The 23,969-nt window shown below is 31.5% G+C and overlaps 1 protein-coding gene across 1 annotated transcript; it reads right to left on the reverse strand.

Annotated features, from left to right (window-relative positions):
• Positions 1–17,984: 17,984 nt before the first annotated feature.
• LOC124844611 (amino acid permease 6-like) lies at positions 17,985–22,272 on the reverse strand. The gene is made up of 7 exons (XM_088102445.1): positions 21,990–22,272; positions 21,668–21,901; positions 21,318–21,411; positions 21,013–21,227; positions 20,189–20,331; positions 18,629–18,856; positions 17,985–18,557 (listed from the first exon to the last, which is right to left on the reverse strand). The coding sequence occupies exons 1-7, from the start codon at positions 22,072–22,074 to the stop codon at positions 18,132–18,134; spliced, it is 1,425 nt and encodes a 474-aa protein (XP_087958571.1). The 5' UTR covers positions 22,075–22,272; the 3' UTR covers positions 17,985–18,131.
• Positions 22,273–23,969: the final 1,697 nt, after the last annotated feature.

A 23,969-nucleotide genomic window follows, 5' to 3' on the forward strand; every position in this document is an offset into this window, starting at 1 on the left:
TGTTAAAAAATTCCTGAATTTTGGAAACATTTATTTAAAAAATAATAATTAATTATTATTCTTTTATAAACGGTGTAGGAAAATTCTATTTTCTAATAATATAAGAAAGTGGAAAATTCATTTCACATAATCTCACTTTAACCTCTAGTTTTCTATTTAAAATGTGTACTGGTAGGGACCGGACAGCATATGGACCGGTTATGTACCAATAGGGACCGGTTATCATATTGGCCGGACGTTCATATGGATGTGTACCATAAAGACCGGTTATCATATGTACCGAGCGCCCCTATGGATGTGTACCAATAGGGACCGGAGAGCGTGTGGACCGGACGTCTGTATGACCAGTACCCAATTACGCGATTTTACCGCTCATGACCTGGATGAACAACCCATGTGTGTCAGTCGGCTGTAAAACCAAATATTAGGAGGTCGGCCGGTCCTACTACTAGTTGACCAGATTAAGATCAAGATTAAGGTAAGTAGCTGCTAAGAGCTATTAGGCCGAAGTTGGACCGTGATTAACCTTTCACTAATCTCAAGCCCATAACAAAAATTATAAATACAGGTCGAAGGTGAGTGGGGTAGGGGGGTTCATTTATTGCACATTCATTACTGTACTATTGAAAACGTCATTGCTCTCAAACTAACTTTGGCATCGGAGAATCTTTGGCAGGTCTTTTCCCGTCCGCAGGCAGAAGAGTGGAAGAAAGAGTAGATAGCGGACGGACGGCAAAGAGAGACACAGAGGTGATAGACGACTCAGCCCCACAACCGAAACAAAATATATTCCTAATAATAATATCAAAAGTTATGCATTTAGACATATATAGGAGAAGCATTTCTAATTAGAAATATGATTCTTGAAAATCTATCATGATAACCCGAAATAAACGTTTCTTAAATCTCTTAAATTGAGCTAAAACATTCAAAATGTATATTTATATTATTTTAATTTGAAAATGTTTATTTTAAATATTTTATATAATTACAAATTATAAATTATTTACACGACAGTCTACGTGATATTGTATTTCTAGTATGCCTTCATATCATTTTAATTTTCTTTTTTTAAAATATTTATTTTGATAATTATAAATAAGTAAATCAAATCTGTTTAAAATACATGTATACGGATTGAGTAGGTTGTATTCTGATTATGTCAAGGAATAAGGATGTCTACATTGTAAATATTAATCTTGAGTTTAAAACAACCAAATCGAATTTAATTGAAATTATAGAAACTGAAAATACGGTTAAAAACAAATGTTTTTGGTAATGGTTAAAAATAATATTTAAAATGAAGGAGATGAGAGGCAAGTAAGAGAAACAACGGGTATGTCAATGTCGTATGAAGGAGATTGGAATTTTCGTATCCGTTTGCTTGCCAACCAGGAAAAGTGTACGAGGCTTCCTCACCAAACTGTGGAAAAGCCAACGCCTTTTCCCTTTTCCATCCTTTAGCCCGCGCAATTGGACTATACTGCGCGTTTGCCTAAGCGCCAGACACGTGTCACTTTGTAGACCATTCTTATTCTTTGTACTAAGCGCACCATTAAAGAAATTTAGATTAACCACAAACTAATTAATTATTATTCTTTTTAAGTACCAGTCGATATTCAAATTCCAATTAATAAGCAATTGTTATCTAAATTTGTAGGAGGTTCAGAGTTATGTATTGAGATAGACACAAATTATAAAAGTTAAAAATTATATTACTATGTGTCTTTTTTAAAATTATAGAAAAACATTACAAGGTGAATTTGAAGAGTATTAATATATATATATATATTATTAGTATTAGCATTATTATCATGTGCGTTCATTTTTAGAAACAAAGAAAAAATATATTTTTTTGTCATACAAAAACATCATCATTTAGTAAGTTATTTAAAAAGAGAAGGGATAATATAATAAAAATGTCTAAACTCTTTCAAATCTCTCTTGATAAACGAGATGGAATTTGGTGATTAATCTTGCAAATCTTTCAACAATATCATTATGTTAATATCAAATATTTCTTGTTTCCATCTTTGTCAATCTGCATACATAGTATCATTCGCTCAAACAAATAGACCATTAAGAAGTCATAAGAGGTTCCACAAATCTCATAGAAGATGACAACCAAATACAAACCACTCCTAGTATACACCAAGTATTATTAACCACTCTTGGTTCCTCTAACCAATCCTGACCAGTCTGAGTTTAACAACTCCTACTATCTAGGTATTTTTACCAATCTTGGTATCAATCTTAGACATTTGTCTATAATGTTTAACTCTCATGTGTTAAACAATACAAGTGGTTTAATTCTCTTTATAATATACAAACACAGTCAATGTTGGTTTACAAGTACAGATTCTAATAACTCTCACTAAGAAGATAAATACAATACAATAAAATATAAGAACTTGTGAAGTTCTTTCTTTTGTTCTATGAACAAACTTAGATGATGTAATCTTATACAGAGAACAATAGTGTAATGATACAATGATAACAAAAATTCTTGTATTCACTTGTATGAGTCCTCCTTATATAGCTTTTTTTGAGAGATAATCGTTACTCAAAGAGAACTAACCTTCTTGAGAGTAAGTGGGTTCTCGTATGAAGATATTTACTTTTATACACCTTGGAAAGAGTAGCATTGCTTTTGCTATGGTAGGATATAAAGCTTTAAAAAACTTTTCAGGAATGTCTTCCTATTTCACGTCTTTTTGATCCACGTGTAGTGCTTTTGAGTAGATCTTGGTATTGCCAATATCTTCGCAGATACATAGAGAAACAACATAACAAACAAAGTGTGGTAAGTACATGCATTTAATGATCTATACGTTAATAGAGTTTAAAGCATAATTCGTAATATAAGCGTTTAGCACGAGTTTGAACTTTTTCAAGTAGTGACAATTGATAAGATATATAGTGTTTATGGCTTCTTTCACTATACATGGTTTTATCAATATTGTTCAACATTTTATAATTGACACATCATGGTTTGTCTTATAAGTGTTTAATAAGAATGTCTTTTGTCAAAACGTTATATTTCTCTAAATGATATTTCGTTAAATGTTGTTTTTTAAACTTCAAAACTTGAGATGTTATACATTCTATTCTCTTTAGATGATCTTGTCTTAACAATCTCTCCCTTTTTTATGTTTAACAAACACCCATGTTAAACGAAATATGTTTGAGGTTTTTGAAAGAATTTTGACAATATTGATCAGAGTTTAAGTGATGTGGTTTGGGTTCGCGATGTGGTTTGATGGTCTACCTTCTAGGCAAGGGTGTTGATGGAAGCAACCAAATGTGTTACTTAAATTGTTAAAGAGCTAGAGCATCGTCTGCAATTCTTAGTGTTTAAGAAAGCTTGAGTTCTTGGTGCTTGTAGAAGGAAAAGCTTGTTTTTAGTGAGTCTAAGTGGTGAAGCTCATCTGTAAGGCAAAGTCAAGCTATATTCATCTTTCTATTGGTTAAAAGGAGGTATTGTTTATCTCTTAAAAACTTTGTTCAAACTAAAATCAATTTCACACACACCATAAGAATGGACATAATTGATTAAAATCAATTTAGTGTTATCAAAACTAACAAGTGACTTGTTTTTACCCATATGAACCTTATTCATGTGATCTCCAATCACAAAGGTTGGGTTACCATCACTTGTTTGTTTGCAAGTGGCTTAAGTCTCATTCCCCTCGATGTTTCTAATATCATTTGTCTTCCTAGGGGTTTTGTCAGAGGATCTGCTAGATTTCGTTTTAACTTCACATAATCAATGGAAATAGTTCCACTCTTTAGCAGCTGCTTCACCAAATTGTGTCTCAATTGAATATGTCTATTCTTTCGATTGTAATTCTTGTTTTTAGCTATAGCTATTGCCGACTGGAAATCACAGTGTATTGATACCGATGGGGTTGGTTTCATTCCTAGAGGAATGTTCGCTAAGAATTTTTTCAACCACTCAGCCTCATTACCAGCCATCTCAAGAGCAACAAACTCAGATTCCATTGTTGATCTTGCAATAGTTGTTTGTCTGGCTGATCTCCATGTAATCGCACCACCCCTAAGTGTGAATACATAACCACTAATGGATTTTGTCTCATCTGAATTAGATATCCATTTAGCATCATTGTACCCTTCTACTACAACGGGAAATCCACTATATTCAATGGCATAATTCATTGAACCTCTTAAGTATCTCATAAGCCTAGCAAGTGCATCCCAATGTTCTTGATTTGGACATTAAGTGTACCTACTCAGTCTACCTATTGCATAAGCAATATCAGGTCTAGAAAAGCTCACTAAGTGCAGTAAGCTCCCAATTATCTGGGCATACTGAAACTCAGATAATGATTCTCCTATATTTTTCATTAATTTGGAATTAGCATATAAGGGGTACTCACTGGTGAGGTCATAAAACCTAAACTTCTTAAGAAGTTTCTCAATATATTGTTCTTGGGATAGTAATATGCTATCTCCCTTCCTTATGATTCTAATACCTAAAAACACATTGGTTTCACCCATGTCTTTCATGTCAAAGTTTGATCCTAGAAACCATTTAGTTCTAAAATTTAACATGTCATCCACATACAAATATATAATGACACAATCACCATTTTATTTATTTCTATCATTATGGACTGTAATCTTTAACGACCCCTTGTGATCAAATTTTGAACATCTTTATTATTATTAGTATTAGTATTATTATATATTTATTTATAGACTTAAATCTAACGTAAATTAGCTAACCATCATTTTTTTTAAACATGGTTTAAAGTTGATTCCTTTATTCATGGTAAAGTAACTTTGAATCCTTACTGTCAGATCTGTCGGTTTATTTTTATCTAGGAGCATTAATTTGTTTATTTATTTTGTTTAAGTAGTGTAAGATAGATTTTATTTATCACAAGGTAAGACCATCTTCGGTGTAATGGTTAAGACATTTGGTTTTTCAATAACTCTACTCATATTGGTGTTTCTTCCTCAATAACTCTATAGATATTCAATCTTCCTTCCTCGGTCTATACTAAGGTAAAATTGGACACTTGAAGAGTTGTATTGATTTTGGGTATTTACAAGACTCAAGCCAAAAGTGAAATTTTCAAAGGCTTAGGAAGGAAAATCTATTATTGTAAATTTTTAGTCTGATGATGAAATTAATTAAATATTATGTTTTTCCTTGATTCATTCATTTGAAAGCGTTTAAACATATCCTACTTACCTATATATATATATATATATATATATATATGTGTGTGTGTGTGTGTGTGTGTGTGTCTAGCCGATTTAACGTGCAATGCTAGTTATACATTAATTAATTCACTTAATTAGTACCTTACACTTATAATATTAAGACCTATTCTAATATAATTTAGTACACTATCTAGCAGTACCTTACGTTTATAACTCCTAATCCTATCATGTATCCACACCATAAAAATTATAAATTCAACAAATCAATGACCAGTAATAGTTGAGACTGTATCAAACATGTTTATAGAATTGAAGTTCACTCAAAACAACCATGAATCGCTACACTGATACCATAAAATAATGACAAGTAGTATTTGTTCATCATGTGAATTATGAAATCATGATCAGTCCTATACTAGACATAATGTATGTAAATTCCACATAAACTAATAACCAAAGATAATATCATGTGGAAATCAATAGCAAAAGATTGACTTCATTTACCTAATTAATTTATAATTCATTTCAATAAACAGTCAAACATATACGCATCGTAATGCCAAAATAATTAATTTTCACTTTCTCATTCGATACACGTACTAGAAACTAGATGATCTCACTCCCCAAAGCCCCAAAATCATTGCTCTGATACCATTAATGTAACATCACATAATCTCACACTTGATAAGTCATAATTTATATATTGTAGCATTACATTTAAAGTAACATCCCATAATCTCACACTTGATAATTCATAGTTGATATACATATATATATATATATATATATATATATATATATATATATATATATATATATATATATATATATATATATATATATATATATATATATATATCTGTGTGTGTGTGTGTTTTAAACTCAGATTTCAATTACAAACTCATAAATATAACTCAAATTCTTCTAATTTATTCTTCTATCTCTTTCTTCATTGGCACTGAATCAGACGACATTCCTTCATCTGCTCCCGTATAACGAATTATACGATCATCGCACATACACAAACACAAACAAGTAGGGTGAGCTAACATGCAACAAATCATTTATAAAACAAACATAATTACTTTGATACACTCAACAAACCTCATATAATAATTATGTCAGACACCCTCATACCATCATACAATAATCGCACCATAGATACTCATCTCATCATACCACAATCCCTAATAGACATTCATCCCACAATACCCAATAGACACTCATCCCACAATACCCAATAGACACTCATCCCACAATACTCAATAGACACTCATTCCACAATACCCAATAGACACTCATTCGGATGATACGTTGATGAGCGGTCACGAGAGGTTATGCACTTGTGATGACTTCTACTTCTTCTTACAAATACACTTCCAAAATACTTCATACCATCCACAAGGATAGTCCTCAACACTATGTCCAAAACCGGCACATAGACCAGGACCTCCTGCACCTCTCACCATATAATTCATCCTTCTCTACTTGAGACTGGATGATTATTGGAGTATCAGGATAACCTCCAACAACAGGACCCTCAACATCAACATATACACTAATACCATATCATTACATAATCTCTCCACGAGACTCATACCATGCTCATATTCCTCAACTCATATTATACCATTACAAAATCTCCCCATAATACTCATATCATGTTCAGATGCATAAATTCAAATCCAATATAATAAAATACAATCATCACAAAAATCATATAAAATGAATATATCACAAAATAAATTAACAATACTAAAATATCACTATAAATGGTCACCAGAGAAGAATCAAATGTTTAACGAATCAAACTCACCATAAACGCCAGTACATATGACTAGTCACAACTTACTGGATTTGACCACGGCTGCTCTATGATCAGGGATGTACCCACTTTGGTTTTTAAGATTCCTCTATCCTATCATCACAATTATAACCTTAATATAAACGTTCTGGGGAACTAAGGAGTTGAATTTGGCATGGCCGGTTAGACATCTTCTTATCCTTCTAGAAAGATGAATCCATCACATTTTATATCAATTGAGTATATTGCATAATAGTTTAACAGTACTTAATCTGTTCAATAGGATTTAAGTTAAAAACCTATCGAGTAGACTTCCAGGAAAGAGAGGTGTGTCACCATGGACAACTTAAGTACCAAGTCTTTCCTTAGCCAAAGTGTTCCTCAACTTGTTTTTAACAAATTTCTTATTTACAGATTCAAAACAACAACATATAATATTAACACAAAAATTCAATACAACAAACACCTATGTTTTTCATTAACAATATTCACACATAATTTCAAGACATGAATAATAATAAAACAATACTAAATCATAATATAAAAGCTTAGAAAGGTCAGCTCCCCTACCTCTATTTCATACTTAATCTCTTGCTCAAAATTTGTTTCCACGAAAACCCTCAAGAACCTCTACTCTTCTTGCAACTAAAAATTTCTTCCTAACTCTTTCTTCTCTATTTCTCAAGATTTCTCACTTGATTCTTCCTCTCTTTGTGCAGAATAACCTCTCCTCTCATGACTATTTATAGTCCAAAAAATTTACTATTTAACAATTTTTTTAATATTATTTTATTATATTAATATTTTAATCACCACTTGACATATCTGATCCCTCAATAATGACTTCAAACGTGGAGTGTTTATCCACTATCACTATTTTAAATTATTTTTTTTAAAACAACAAAAAAGTAGAAAAGAGTTTGAACCCATGTTCTTGAAATCACCACAATTTTCTACCATTTAAGCTACCAAAATTTCTTATTTAGCTTTCCACATTTTATTTTTACATAAACTTATTAATTATATTTTCCATTCACAAAGAAATTTATTACTACTAGTAATAAAATTGTTACTATTAAGGTAAATATTTTTCATGGGCCTTACATTCTTCCCAACAACAAAAAATTTTCGGTCTCGAAAATTCTATACTTCAAGAAAAATATATGATAGTATGATATATATATATATATATATATATATATATATATATATATATATATATATATATATATATATATATATGTGTGTGTGTGTGTGTGTGTGTATTAATTAATTTATTTAGTTTCAAGTCAATTACAACTTCTAATAGTTAAGTGTTAGTACATAATGATTATGGTAATATATTTTGATTCCTCAAATAATTATTCACAATTAATTTAAATAAGATTTTAATAAATATGTAATTACCTCTTCTACATTGTGCATTTCAACATCATAATTAAAATTTAGAAATACAACACTTTTATGCATATGAGAGTGGTTCCTGTTGGGTAACACATAACTATTTATTAGATTCTATTAAATTAAAGACGGAGCATTTGTATTGGTGCAGGGTACAATTGTATAATGTGATCCGAATAACATTATACTTTCCCTAAAAAGTTATATTACATATTCCGCATTATTCAAACCACAACCTTTTCAAAGCCCATACCTACTATGTATGAATGATTTTTACATGAATTTAATACCAACCATCTTACGTCAGCAAATTAATTAAGGCGTTTAGACTTCACAGGACAACATTCAATCCAGATATGAATGTTTACGATATTATACTAGGGATAAACAATTTAGTACTCAGTTCATTTTTTTTTTATATTTCAACCAATTAAATTCTGAATTGAAAATTAATATGCACTAATAGTACTTTCATACACATGATTTTAGCGTATAACATTTCTCATACCAATTCACAAGATTATCATCAATCATGACCTAGTCATATTCATTATTAATTTCCTCTTTACGGACAACCAAAATCATACCAACAAAGTATATATATAATTAATTAACCTTGCACCTTAAAAGAGCGTAACACTATTAAACAGAGTATCAGACAACATCTATTATTGAGATAAATGTATTCACATAAGTCATATTATGAGTTATATATATCAGATGTACTATATATCACTGTTAACTTCCTTTATGGGTTACCTAGTCAATTCAATTTATACTAATTACTCTACATATGATATTATGAGTTACCTAGTCAATTCAATTTATACTAATTACTCTACATATGATAATTCACAAATACCAGAGCATTTTTTTTTTAAAATATAACAAACATCTAGCCCTTTCACAAATCAAAATACCATACACAAGAAATTTATCCAATAATTTCCCATACTTCTCACGTATACCAATATTATTATTATTCTTATTTAAACAATCGACACTGTGAAACAACCGGTAGCAACAATCGAAACTGTTGCTACAGTGAAAATGTTTGGCTATAACTAGAGTATTCCTCCTCGTTGAGAGACACTTGAGTCTCATAATGGAGCGTGAGCTTGCTTTCCTTGAGTGTCCTTCGAGAGTGTTCTAATTTTGTGAGGAGCCTCTCTCTATAAGTGTGCCTTTTGTTTTCGCATTCTTGTAAGTGTTTCATCCTCTCAATCCTTCGTTTTGTTCCTTCTTTCCTTTAAGCTTTCTTTTAATCCATGTTCTTTTGCATTTACGTTCGTTCCTTGTTCTTGTTATACTTGTTTATTTGTTTATTATTTCACCACTCTTCACTTTTTTTTATACTAATAAACTAATAATGGGGTATATAAACTGGAAAACCGTTGTTAACCTCCCTTCGTTTGAAGGTATGATAGAGGAATTCGGGTAGAACAATGCTACGTACCCTAAAAATTATTTTAACTTAAACAAATCATGGATATAAACTTGTTGGACTTAGATCTAGTGAGATCCTTTGCGAGGACTAGAGGATACATCTAGACTGGACTTCAAACTAGACTATGGACAAAATTGAGTTAAAAGAAAACTAATTGTATCAACCCTCTTTGACACAAACATAATATTCCTTCACTTTTGTCTCTTAGAAAAATGAACAAAAATTTAAAAAATTTGAAAGTTCAAGACAAACTGGGATATAAACGATGGAGTCCTACTAAAAAACAAGTTGCTCTACTAGAGGCCCTTTTTGCATTTGGGATACGAAATCCAAATAGAGAGCAAGTGCACGAGATTGCAACGAAACTTAAAATTTATGGTGAAATTAGAGAGTATAGCGTTTATTGTTGGTTTCAAAATTATGGGTATCGTGAAAAGCAACGATGCTTGAAGCAAAGCACCACCACCACATCTTACTCTCCACCACCCCTCTTGCCACCTTTTACGAATGGTAAGATATGTTGTATTTTTTTTTTACTTTTATTTATTTATTATTTTTATTATTATTATTTTAACATTTCTAATTTTATTTATTTGGAGATCTTGCATGGATAGCGTTGTCGGTTCTAGATTAGGTGACGTTGGATCTTTTTCCAATCCCTCCCATTCCTAATAAAAGAGAGATTTCTCCTCCCCTACTGTTCCAGGTGAAAGCTCCTTCCATTGAGCTTTCCTTATGATTGCCTTCCGTTGAAGAATAGTCTCCTCGAGGAGACTACATTTGTCTTTATTTATTTCTATTACTATGGACTGTAATCTTTAACGACCACTTGTGATCGACTTTTGAACATCTTTATTATTATTAGTATTAGTATTATTATATATTTATTTATAGACTTAAATCTAACGTAAATTAGCTAACCATCATTTTTTTTAAACATGGTTTAAAGTTGATTCCTTTATTCATGGTAAAGTAACTTTGAATCCTTACTGTCAGATCTGTCGGTTTATTTTTATCTAGGAGCATTAATTTGTTTATTTATTTTGTTTAAGTAGTGTAAGATAGATTTTATTTATCACAAGGTAAGACCATCTTCGGTGTAATGGTTAAGACATTTGGTTTTTCAATAACTCTACTCATATTGGTGTTTCTTCCTCAATAATTCTATAGATGTTCAATCTTCCTTCCTCGGTCTATACTAAGGTAAAATTGGACACTTGAAGAGTTGTATTGATTTTGGGTATTTACAAGACTCAAGCCAAAAGTGAAATTTCCAAAGGCTTAGGAAGGAAAATCTATTATTGTAAATTTTTACTCTGATGATAAAATTAATTAAATCTTATGTTTTTCCTTGATTCATTCATTTGAAAGCGTTTAAACATATCCTACTTACCTATATATATATATGTGTCTAGCCGATTTAACGTGCAATGCTAGTTATACATTAATTAATTCACTTAATTAGTTCCTACACTTATAATATTAAGACATATTCTAATATAATTTAGTACACTATCTAGCAGTACCTTACGTTTATAACTCCTAATCGTATCATGTATCCACACTATAAAAATTATAAATTCAACAAATCAATGACCAGTAATAATTGAGACTGCAGCAAACATGTTTATAGAATTGAAGTTCACTCAAAAAACCATGAATCGCTACACTGATACCATAAAACAATGACAAGTAGTATTTGTTCATCATGTGAATTATGAAATCATGATCAGCCCTATACTAGACATAATGTATGTAAATTCCACATAGACTAATAACCAAAGATAATATCATGTGGAAATCAATAGCAAAAGATTGACTTCATTTACCTAATTAATTTATAGTTCATTTCAATAAACAGTCAAACATATACGCATCGTAATGCCAAAGTAATTAATTTTCACTTGCTCATTCGATACACGTACTAGAAACTAGATGAGCTCACTCCCCAAAGCCCCAAAATCATTGCTCTGATACCATTAATGTAACATCACATAATCTCACACTTGATAAGTCATAATTTATATATTGTAGCATTACATTTAAAGTAACATCCCATAATCTCACACTTGATAATTCATAGTTGATATATATATATATATATATATATATATATATATATATATATATATATATATATATATTTATATATATGTTTTAAACTCATATTTCAATTACAAACTCATAAATATAACTCGAATTCTTCTAATTTATTCTTCTATCTCTTTCTTCATTGGCACTGAATCAGACGACATTCCTTCATCTGCTCCTGTATAACGAATTATACGATCATCGCACATACACAAACACAAACAAGTAGGGTGAGCTAACATGCAACAAATCATTTATAAAACAAACATAATTACTTTGATACACTCAACAAACCTCATATAATAATTATGTCAGACACCCTCATACCATCATACAACAATCGCACCATAGATACTCATCTCATCATACCACAATCCCTAATAGACACTCATCCCACAATACCCAATAGACACTTATCCCACAATACCCAATAGACACTCATCCCACAATACTCAATAGACATTCATTCCACAATACCCAATAGACACTCATTCGGATGATACGTTGATGAGCGGTCACGGGAGGTTATGCACTTGTGATGACTTCTACTTCTTCTTACAAATACACTTCCAAAATACTTCATACCATCCACAAGGTTAGTCCTCAACACTATGTCCAAAACCGGCACATAGACCGGGACCTCCTACTCCTCTCACCACATAATTCATCCTTCTCTACTTGAGACTGGATGATTATTAGAGTATCAGGATAACCTCCAACAACAGGACCCTCAACATCAACATATACACTAATACCATATCATTACATAATCTCTCCACGAGACTCATACCATGCTCATATTCCTCAACTCATATTATACCATTACAAAATCTCCCCATAATACTCATATCATGTTCAGATGCATAAATTCAAATCCAATATAATAAAATACAATCATCACAAAAATCATATAAAATGAATATATCACAAAATAAATTAACAATACTAAAATATCACTATAAATGGTCACCAGAGAAGAATCAAATGTTTAACGAATCAAACTCACCATAAACGCCAGTACATATGACTAGGCACAACTTACTGGATTTGACCACGGCTGCTCTATGATCAGGGATGTACCCACTTTGGTTTTTAAGATTCCTCTATCCTATCATCACAATTATAACCTTAATATAAACGTTCTGTGTTATTTACAGATTCAAAACAACAACATATAATATTAACACAGAAATTCAATACAACAAACACCTATGTTTTTGATTAACAATATTCACACAGAATTTCAAGGCATGAATAGTAATAAAATAATACTAAATCATAATATAAAAGCTTAGAAAGGTTAGCTCCCCTACCTCTATTCCAGACTTAATCTCTTGCTCAGAATTTGTTTCCCCGAAAACCCTCAAGAACATATACTCTTCTTGCAACTAAAAATTTATTCCTAACTCTTTCTTCTCTATTTGTGAAGATTTCTCACTTGATTCTTCCTCTCTTTGTGCAGAATAACCTTATCTGATCCTTCAATAATGACTTCAAACGTGGGGTGAATCCCAGGTTCCACCACAAGAAAGAAGGACAATGGGTAGTTCCCTACGAGGAAGTGCTACCCAAAAGGGACTACTCTACATCGGCCGGGATTGGACACTAGTCCTTCAAGTCTTCAAAGATCGGATTCAATCGATTATTCGCATTCAACTTGAACAATTCTTGTGACAACAGAAGGAATTCCTTTAAATTTTTTCTTTAAAAAAAACAAAAGGTAGAAAAGAGTTTGAACCCATGTTCTTGAAATCACCACAATTTTTTACCATTTAAGCTACCAAAATTTCTTATTTAGCTTTCCACATTTTATTTTTACATAAACTTATTAATTATATTTTCCATTCACAAAGAAATTTATTACTACTAGTAATAAAATTGTTATTATTAAGATAAATATTTTTCATAGGTCTTACAATATGAATAAAAGAATTTTTACTTATAATTAATAAATAATTTTTGTTAAAGTAAAAAAGTTTTATATGATTAAATAAGTTTTGCTAATATTAAGAAGTTATTTTGATTAAAGGTAAATACTTTAATAAAGTAAAAGTTTAAATAAGAATTAATTATTATTGTGATTAATTTACATGATAGAGAGAGAAAATAATAGACATGATTATGTATTATTATAATGAATCCAAAAGGTATTTGTTTTAATTGAGAAGTTATTTTGGTTAATCATGAGTACATCAACAAATTAAATGGAAACTTGATTAATTTGAAAATCTAAAACAATGAGCAATAATTTTTGAAAAATCAATAATGAATTTTATTTAAATAATTATGAAATTAACCTATTTCATTATTATTGTTTTAAGCCCTTTTATTTCTTTTTATTTTTGTCTTATTGCTATTTGATTTTATTTAATTTGATCATCATACTTTTCAAATTAAAATTTCATCATTTTTATCTTATAACTTTAGGTGCATATTTTTTATTTCTAAAGATATTATCTTCTTCATAATTTTACATCTCAATCACATTTATTCATTTTAATTAGGCGTGTAAATTTAATATAGCTATTTTTATTGTTATAGTTATGCACTTGACTTTAGTTTAAGGTTAGTTTATTACTTTTTTTTTTCTTTAATTATTTTTGTTGTGTTTTCTTAACCGTTAGTGTAGATTTTACAAGAATTATTTTTTAGATTAATAATAATTTTAAATACTAAATTTTACTTTATGATGTGACATCCCAATTATATAGATAACATATATAATAAAGACGTCCACATGCATAATATAGGAAAGCAGTCAAGAGTAATAAAGGATTACAGTCATCCTTTAAGTAACATCAGAATATAAGCTTAAACTTCGAAAAGATATAAAATATAAGCTGAAATGGGAAATAGTATCCTAGAACATAAGATCCACTAATAGCATCCTAGGAGACTAGACAGCAGCATCGTCCCCAACTTCTAGAGCTGTCTCCAAAGGAACCTCCTCGCCATCTGCTCCCATCCAATTGGATGATCATCGCAAAAAGAAACACACACAAGCAAACAAACAAGCAAGGGTGAGCTAGATATAAAAATCATGTTATTCAATCACACACGACATGTAAAAGCCACTCAAACATGATACATTGACATCACAAGACTCATTGCTTTATAGACCGACTCGTCCGGACCAGAATGATTACCGAGCTATGGCGGGTCATGCACTCGTGATGGCCTCTACTGCTTTGCAAAGCCGTTGCCAATGGGTTCCACCCTACCACACTCACGAGGTTAGTCCGTTCCGCGCCCTTGAGCATACTGGAAGCCTCCAAGACTAGGACCTCCTACTACTCCTCACCACATGGATCAATCCTCTCTACTTGAGAATGAAAGACCATTGGAGCATCAGGAAAACCCCAAGACTAAGCTACCATGCAATCATTCTACACACCACCAGGCACCACCATGTATCCTCTCCTTGAGGACCATGGAATTACGTTCAGGAACCGTACTGACACTTTGAAACTTAACCCATACATGAATATCCAGATACCATCATATTATCACAGTGAATCCATACACACCCCACATAAATCACATGATCAGATCATTTTAGGCATGCCAAACACTTCACACACTAGAATCAATCAAGAGAGAGTAAAAGAAAAGGCTGGCACTAAAAGAATTCGCACAGCGCATCCTGCTCGTAGGGCGAGACAGGAGGCTCTCGCACAGCGCACACCTTAATTCGCATAGCGAATTAAGTCGCAACACTCATCAAACTTCAACCTCTCGCATAACGCACCCAGGTCGCTATGCGGGAACTCAGACAGAGACCAACCTCCCCAAAGTTCTCGTTATGCGCCTCACTCGCCCTTCGAATTAAATGGGCAGTGATCCCAGACCATCACCAGTCGCATAGCGACAAGATTCGCCATGACGAGTCCATAAACAGTGAGCAGCACCCCCTGATAATTCGCACAGCACACCAGCTCGCACAGCAAATTACCAAGACAGTGAGCACCCTCTACAGGGTCTCGCTATGTGAGACAACTCGCATAGCGACATTGCATAATTGGTTGAACGCGAATTCTGCATAATCACTCACTCACACCAATCCTTACCATTTCTAGTACTCTTGGCTAACTTCTAAGACCTCCAATTCGATTATTAAGTGTAATTATTCTTGTCTAGATGATCCAAATCCTCCCCAGTACTAATCTAAAGTGATTAAATTCAGTTTTACCTTTTAAAACATCAATCCCTGCAACTTATGGACACAATCTCATTTCAACCATTATCTCAAGACTTACTCAGTTCTCTTACCCCTCACCAGTTTCATTGACTCCTCTAAACTATCCCAACTGCCCAATTGGTCACCGGAGAAGAATCAGATGTCTGAACGCATTAGTCTCACCTTCGACGCCAGCACATATGACTAGTCACAACTGATTGGACCAAGCCAGGGCTGCTCTATGATCAGGGATGTGCCAACTCAGGTTTTTAAGATTCTTCTATCCTACCAACACAGTACTCTCAACAAGTCCCAAGTTATTTATCTAAGTCATCCAAACTGTCCTAGGGTGTTTTAGACTCCAATTTCCCCATTTCCCTATCTCACTTCCATTCACAGTAAGCTAAAACAGTACCTGTACCCCCTCACTATCCACTTTAACTATTTTATACAGTTCTTACTCCATTCCAGAAATCCAGTATAGCCAACACACACTCGTCCAAGTCAAACAAGGTTCAGTACATCATAGATACACAACTTCCACACATCCAGCAGATGCAAATCAACATGCTCACCATAAAATATAACTCAACAGTAATTAATCATAAATTATCAAGCATACACATCTTATAATTCAAACAAAACATAACTAGCTCCCCTTACCTTGAAGTTGAGCAGTACAGCCAACTATAGTGCCCTAACAGTGCCTTCACAGCGTAAATCCAAACAGTGACCTACAACCACCTAATGGGTGATGGAAAACAGCTCTTAGAGCTAGAATCGAATGAGCTCCATGCAACCAGTAAAGTTGCATGCCCTAATATCAAGAAGAGTGGAGAATTTGACTTACCCGTCCAATTGAAAATCTAATCGGATAGAATGGAAGCTCTCAACTCCGTGAGCGAAAGAACACCACCTGTTCAAAATTTCAACGGTGGAAAGTGGTGGAAAGATAGAGAGAAGCCAGAGTAAGAAGAAGAAAAGTGGAACTGAGTTTTAGAGAGAAAAAGAGAAACTGAAAATTGGTTCAGAGTTGGGAAAATGAGGGAACCCCTCCTAAGGTCATGGTGCCTTTGGCCCTTTGGGCCTGGCTGCCTCAGAAAATAGGGTCCCCTAGCCCATAAACTTTCAAGACCTTACATATAACTTTTATTTAAATTCTTGGTCATACTTTATTAATGTAAATTTTTTTCTATTATTAATTATTATTATAAATTTTATAATAATTATTATTATTGATGTAAATTTTAATTATTATTTATTTTTATAAAATTTACATTTTTATTTTATTTTTTATAATATAATTATTATTAATTGTCTTTTTCAAAATAATCATTGCTGTAAAATTTGTTGAATAAAATTACTCTTTTTTTTCTTTTCTTCATCATATTTGTAAAAATATATTTAAGTTTATCAAAGAATAGAAATTTATTTTACATATCAATTTAATCAATTTATAAATAGTAATAAATTGTGTTATAATGCAAATATTTAAAAAATGTAAATACACATATACACAACACCTATATTTTTGTTAGTAATAAAATAAAAATAATAATATATTTCATCGAAAAATATTTAAGTTCAACTCATACTTATTTTTATATTACTAATTGTATTATTTTTCTTTCATTTATTTTACCTTATAACTTTTATTTAAATTCTTGGTCATACTTTATTAATGTAAATTTTTTTCTATCTCAACACCATATATAACTGAATTTATAAAATTTAAAAGTTTCACTCTATGAAAACATAGGCTAACATGTTGAATTTTCAGTAAGACAAAATTCCTTTGAAAGTAATTATACAATGTACCTAATTTCTAACCATCTTGGGGATAGCTCACTGATAATTTATTAAGAGACTCGGGATAAAACAATGTAAGATTGCAAATTAAACACGTATACATGTCATTATTGCTTAGGTTTTAACAAGCTGTCTCGATTTGGAGTCACACTACTTCAAAACATAATAATAAAAACAGAAAGGTTGGAACAAAACACGAATAATGTTGTGTTCTATTGCTGTGCTTGGAAGGGCTTGTATTTCTTGAGATCAACAGCAAGGCCTTGGATAGAACCCACTGCTGAGATAATAGAAATGATCAAACAGACCCAACTCAGAATCTTGAGCCATGTCCATGTGAAGGAAAATCTTTGCATCTTGGATTTCTTAATGTACATCTCTATTGGGAAGTAAACCGTGAGTGGCCAGAATGAGAGTGAACCAATGAGCCCCAGAAAGTCATTGAAGAATGGAAATAGCATAGCTAGAACAGCAGTGATAACCACATACGTTGTCCTCCACAACATCCTAAAAAAATTCACGCTAAAGCTTTCACACAAAGGAACCTTCACAGCATGCTCTGCGTTTATAAATCGGCTTTCTGGCCATTTTTCTTTGCTCCATTTCTCCACGAACCCGAATATAGGTTGCACAAACACCTGCCCATTGCAAAATTTCAATACCAAACATTCTTAACAAACAATAAATTTTTCTTTACCAAGTTATTTACCTGGTATGCCCCAACTAAATGCACTGCAATGCAGATATTGGCCAAGTCTATTAGCCAAAAGGGCTCGTAGAAGCCGAACCCTGTGAGGAAATTTCCTGGTGCATCATTTCCAAATGCAGCATATCCTAAGCACCCACACAGTACATAAAATAATGTTGTCGTCATTATCCCAATCAAACTAGCTCTCTTCATCACTCTGTTCTCTGGTGGACTTGATTTCAGGGTGTCCTGCAACATTATCGACCACATTTCTGTTTTAGTGGGATAAACTTTCATGATGTGTCATTCATAATAAATTCAAACATTGTCTAGTCTTAATTTACTTTTACCCTAGCTTTTGTTTTTCGTGATATATGATATATGATAAGTTTTTGATGGATTTTATAGTTTTTTTCTGAGTAAATGTTCAATTCAATTTCTGAGGCGAATTTCACTTCGCAGTTATATTAGTAAATTTCATTCAATTTTTAAATATTTTAAGTTTTTACTTTTTTTCTAATTTGAATCTCATCCTAAAAATTTAAGGCTAAGGAATTTAACTTCCACTAAATAAATGTAAAAGTGCTGAGCATCATACAAAAATATCTATAAATCTATTATTTTAAAATATTGAGTTAAAGGACATAGATTCGAATTTCATTTGTGTATCTTCGTTGTTGAATATAGAATTTATCATAATATTAAGTAATAATAATAAGATATAAAATAAATAATATATATATATATATATATATATATATATAAATGAAATTTTATAGACCTTTTCTTTAATTCAGAGATTAGTATGACAATTATATATAATTTTAAATACTAAATTCTACGTTAACGTTCTTGCTGACTTTTGGTCTTATGGTCGGATGAGGGTATCTTTTATGTTCAAAAGCGACGACACTCAAGTCAAACGAATACACCAAATGGACTGAAAACTGAAAAGAAACATCTATGGAGTCTTAAATTATCAACTAGTTTAGACAGAGCTAGCTAGGTGGTACATACATGATTTGGAAATATATAAATAAATAAATAAAAATATCTTTGGTATAATATCTTAGAATAATATGGTTGTTATTAATTGATGCATCTAATCCCAACACTATATTTAGATACTAAATAATGCATAGACATAAGTCAACGACAGAAGAAGAAAATGAAAAAAATAAACAAAAGTTATGGTAAACAATAGCAGTTGGGGTTACGTATGACTATTGACTAGTTGAATTCATACAACATGCCGCTACCAAATTCAATTCAGGCACACATTTCAACTTTTATACGAATAGAAAACACAACATTTTTCAAATTCCATCACACACGAACCGTTTCACCGCATTTTCTGTTGTCTCTATCGTAATCCATTAATTAATTCTTTTTCGTAATAATAATATTCTTATACTGATATGAAGTTTCTTCAATAATTTCAGATATCCATACGGATAGAAACAAAATTAAAAACACATAATTCAAGAACAATTTTATTCACGCAAATTTAATTAAAATCACACACTTATTTTATAATTATTTGCAGATAATTACTTAATTAATAACATAAATATTACTTGCCTGGATCTCAATGAGCACATTAGAAAAAGCATAAGCGAAGGCAATGTCACCGATAGCTTGAAACATCCTCCAAACTTTTTCTGTTCCCGAAACGTCCACCCCAACTTGCACCCCTGTTAAGCTTGTTCGCACGTGTCCCCCACCTTTAAGCATGGTCCTTTATTTCGTTAGCACTATTTCATTAACGAAAAATACTAACAGAACACATATTTTATTAACTAAAATTTATTAAAAAGCTGTAAATAATTTTGTTTTTTCATCTATAGTTGCACCAAAAACCACTACTAACACCAATAAACACTTTAATGTATATAAAATAAATTGCACGCTTTAAAAATAATTATTAAAATTCAAATTCTTAACTTCTTGCTTAGAAAACACACAATACAGTGACATCGGCGTTAACAGTGAATAATTTATTTATATAGCTTTTCTAATTTTGTAATTTTCAGTCATTCTTAATGTGTTAGAAAGAATACTAGGGTGGGTTCATAATACTCATGTTTTTATTAATAAATAGAATCAAAACTCATCATCCTAATATGTAACATATTTTTTAAAAAACTATTTTAATATTAAATAATTTAGTTTATTAACATTTTAAAGATATAAGTTAATTCATATTTATTTTCAGTTATACAATCATTAAAAAATATATATATTTAAGATAGCTTCTACTTTTAGTCAAAATTCTCAATTTTTTGAACTTCTTATTGTTTTAAGTTTTAAAAGGCTGAACTATATATATGCCTAATTTTTTTTTTATAGTTTTAAAAGAATTAGGCCTAAGGTAAAAATTGAGTGATAATGAAATGGTTATCTACCTGCGACTTTGGCAAGGGAGAGGCCAAGGCCAATGGAAGAATAAGCGAAAGACATAACAGCTGCAACAATAGAGAGCCAAGAGAGTTTATGGAAGTTTGGTATTTGGCTAAGAACAATTTGGATGCAGGCAAACACGATCATGAAAGGATAGTTATTTATGTAGCACTTGTCTCCATGTCCATGTTTGTGAAAACAGTTCGACCTCTTCACCGCCCTAATCAATTTTCAACAAATATCAAACAATAAAACATTAAAAAACAGTCTCAGACAGTCTTTGAAGTCAAAACATCATGTGAAAACTTACACCATACTGATAGATGCAGTTATTGTGTAGCCGATGGTTACCCCGACAAGATTTATATACTGAGCCAATCCACAAAGCTGAAATTTTCTACCTCCTATCGACACAAACAAACGTAACATACAATTATATCCCATCAGTGTCAGGTGAATTTTGCTACTGAAATTGTTAACAAAGTATAATAATACTGTCACGGGAAAAATAGTATTCCTATACTCATGTGGCTTATCTTTTCGCAGACAGAAAAATGTTTTCAATAAAACAAGAGTGATAGAAAACCAGAACACTCACGTGTCAAGTATCGGCCACTTGTACCGACAGAAAATTTAACAAAATATGAATGATGTTGGTACCTAAGTTGGCTTTGACAACCTCAGAATATGTGTAGTTTCGCTTGCCATGGACAGGGTCAGGTGAACGGTAACAATCAGCGAGAAGAGTGGAAGTGAAATATGTGATAAAAGAGAAGGCAAAAAGCACTGCAGGACCAGCGACCCAACCCATTTGCGCAATTGCCCATGCAAGAGAAAGAACTCCTGAACCAATCACCGCCGTTATGATGTGAGCACTTGCGGTCACCCATGTCCCTTCAAATTAACCATTTCCAACTTTCAGTTACTCACTATATATCATAATTATCATAAAAATTATTAATACGTGAAGAGTTAATTATACCTGTTCTTTTAGCTCGTCCATCTTCATCGAAGTTCTTGCTGCCATCAGGCAAAGTTTGTGGCGTTTCTATGTGCATGGTGCTCATCTCTGAAACCGACCAATGGGCTGTGTTTGGATTTGTGAGTGCAAATTTGCGATGAGTGGGTGGGTGGCGAACACCCCAAAAGAAAGGAAAGAGTGTGTTTTTATTGTTGATTGGCCTGTAGCTGGTGTTTGGTTTTGGGTAGAAAGGCTGAAAGGAGCAGAGATAACTGAATTGGAGAAAGGGCACTGTGGCTAATGAAAGATGAGAATGGATTAAATAGAAGGGAGGAGCAGGAGAGAAGTGAAGGAGTTTGTACTTTTGTGGCACATGTAATTTCAAAGATGGCTAAGAATTTCATTTACTGAAGAAAAAGTGAGTCACTTTATGAAAAGGAAAAGTTGGAGTGTAGAGCAGTGAAAAGGAAAATTCAGAGCCTTTGAGAAAGAGAGAGTGAGGAATTTTTTTCAGGCATGTGGACCATCAAAGGTGGCAAATTCTGCTCTGGCCAGAGAACCTAAGTGTCCCCTACACTGTTTGGGATTTTGTTTTAGTCCATCCATTTCAAGATTGAAGTCTACGATGACCACATATTATGGGTCTTCCAAAGGGCCACAGATCTATCTTATTAGGACACCATCTTTGCCATTTCTCCCACTTTATTTCCTATAGTTTTATGATCTTGTATTTATCACTCTTTTTGAATTACCCTCACAATTTCTTTTCTTATCATAACTCTGTTTCATTCACTTTCTTCTTACCTTCTAACAACTCTCAATCATTGGTTGGAGACTAATTCCTTTCAAACTTCTAACACCATGCCTAAAATCTAAAATCTATTAGTATCTTGTAAGACATGTATAACGCTTTGTGAGAGATAAATTTATGAATTAAATATGTTTTTTGTATTTTTAATGTATAATTGTAATTTTTTACCTTTTAAATTTCAGTTTTTTTTAATTTTTAAAAATAATAGATATGTTTATTTTAATTTAACGATGTTAATATTTGATAACATGTTTAAGTTTAAATGATACTCTAAAATAATGTTTAACACATAAAATTGACGGTTATTGAATTAAAAAAATTATATCTATTTATTTTTTAAGTTAAAAAAATGTACGAAGGTTTAGGATAAAAACAAAATTTAAATTTAGATTAAAATTAGACTCAAAACACATTCAATAATAATTTTTTTACAAAAATTATTTATTAAATTTTCACAAAATTAAAATCGGTTTAGGTATTTACAATTTGGAAAATTTAAATATATTTTTCATATACAAATTAAGAGCATATATTTATTTTTATTTATACGAATAAAATAGTTTATTTTATTGTTTAATCTTCTCCAAATATATATATATAATTTTATCCTCGAAGACTAAGAAATTAAAAAAATCTTTATGCTATGGTTGAAAATTACGATTGCAAGACTATTTTTCAAAAACCTTCATTATGAGGAAGGAAAGTCTTGCCATGCAAATTGGTTTCCCAATCATAGAAGTTGACTGACTCTCAATTATACAGTAGTTTGTATAAATAAGGTGTTACAACACGTCTCTGCTATGGTATCATGTTCGCTAAAGAATCTTAATTATTTAATTCTGTTTGTTAAAATATGGTACTTTATACAGAAACTTTTGTGTCGTTGCTATCTGTCCTTTTAAAAAATAAATTACAACTTTTTTTATATTTTTATAATATTATAATGTTCACTCAGGAGAATCACTCCAAAATTCATTAGGTATTATCCTGTTCTTTGACATAAGCCTGACAATAAAAGTAATTAATTTAATTAAATTCTTACATGAATCTTATCAACCAATTAAGTTTGCACTATAAGGAAATTATTTAAAATTATTAAATAATAACTAATTTAGAGAAAAAATAATAATCATTAGGTAATTCATCCTGTTCTTTGACATAAGCCTGACAATAAAAGTAATTAATTTAAT

The sequence above is a fragment of the Vigna umbellata genome, chromosome 1, assembly GCF_029865625.1.
Source record: "Vigna umbellata cultivar VRB3 chromosome 1, Vumbellata_1.0, whole genome shotgun sequence".
Lineage (NCBI taxonomy): Eukaryota > Viridiplantae > Streptophyta > Magnoliopsida > Fabales > Fabaceae > Vigna > Vigna umbellata.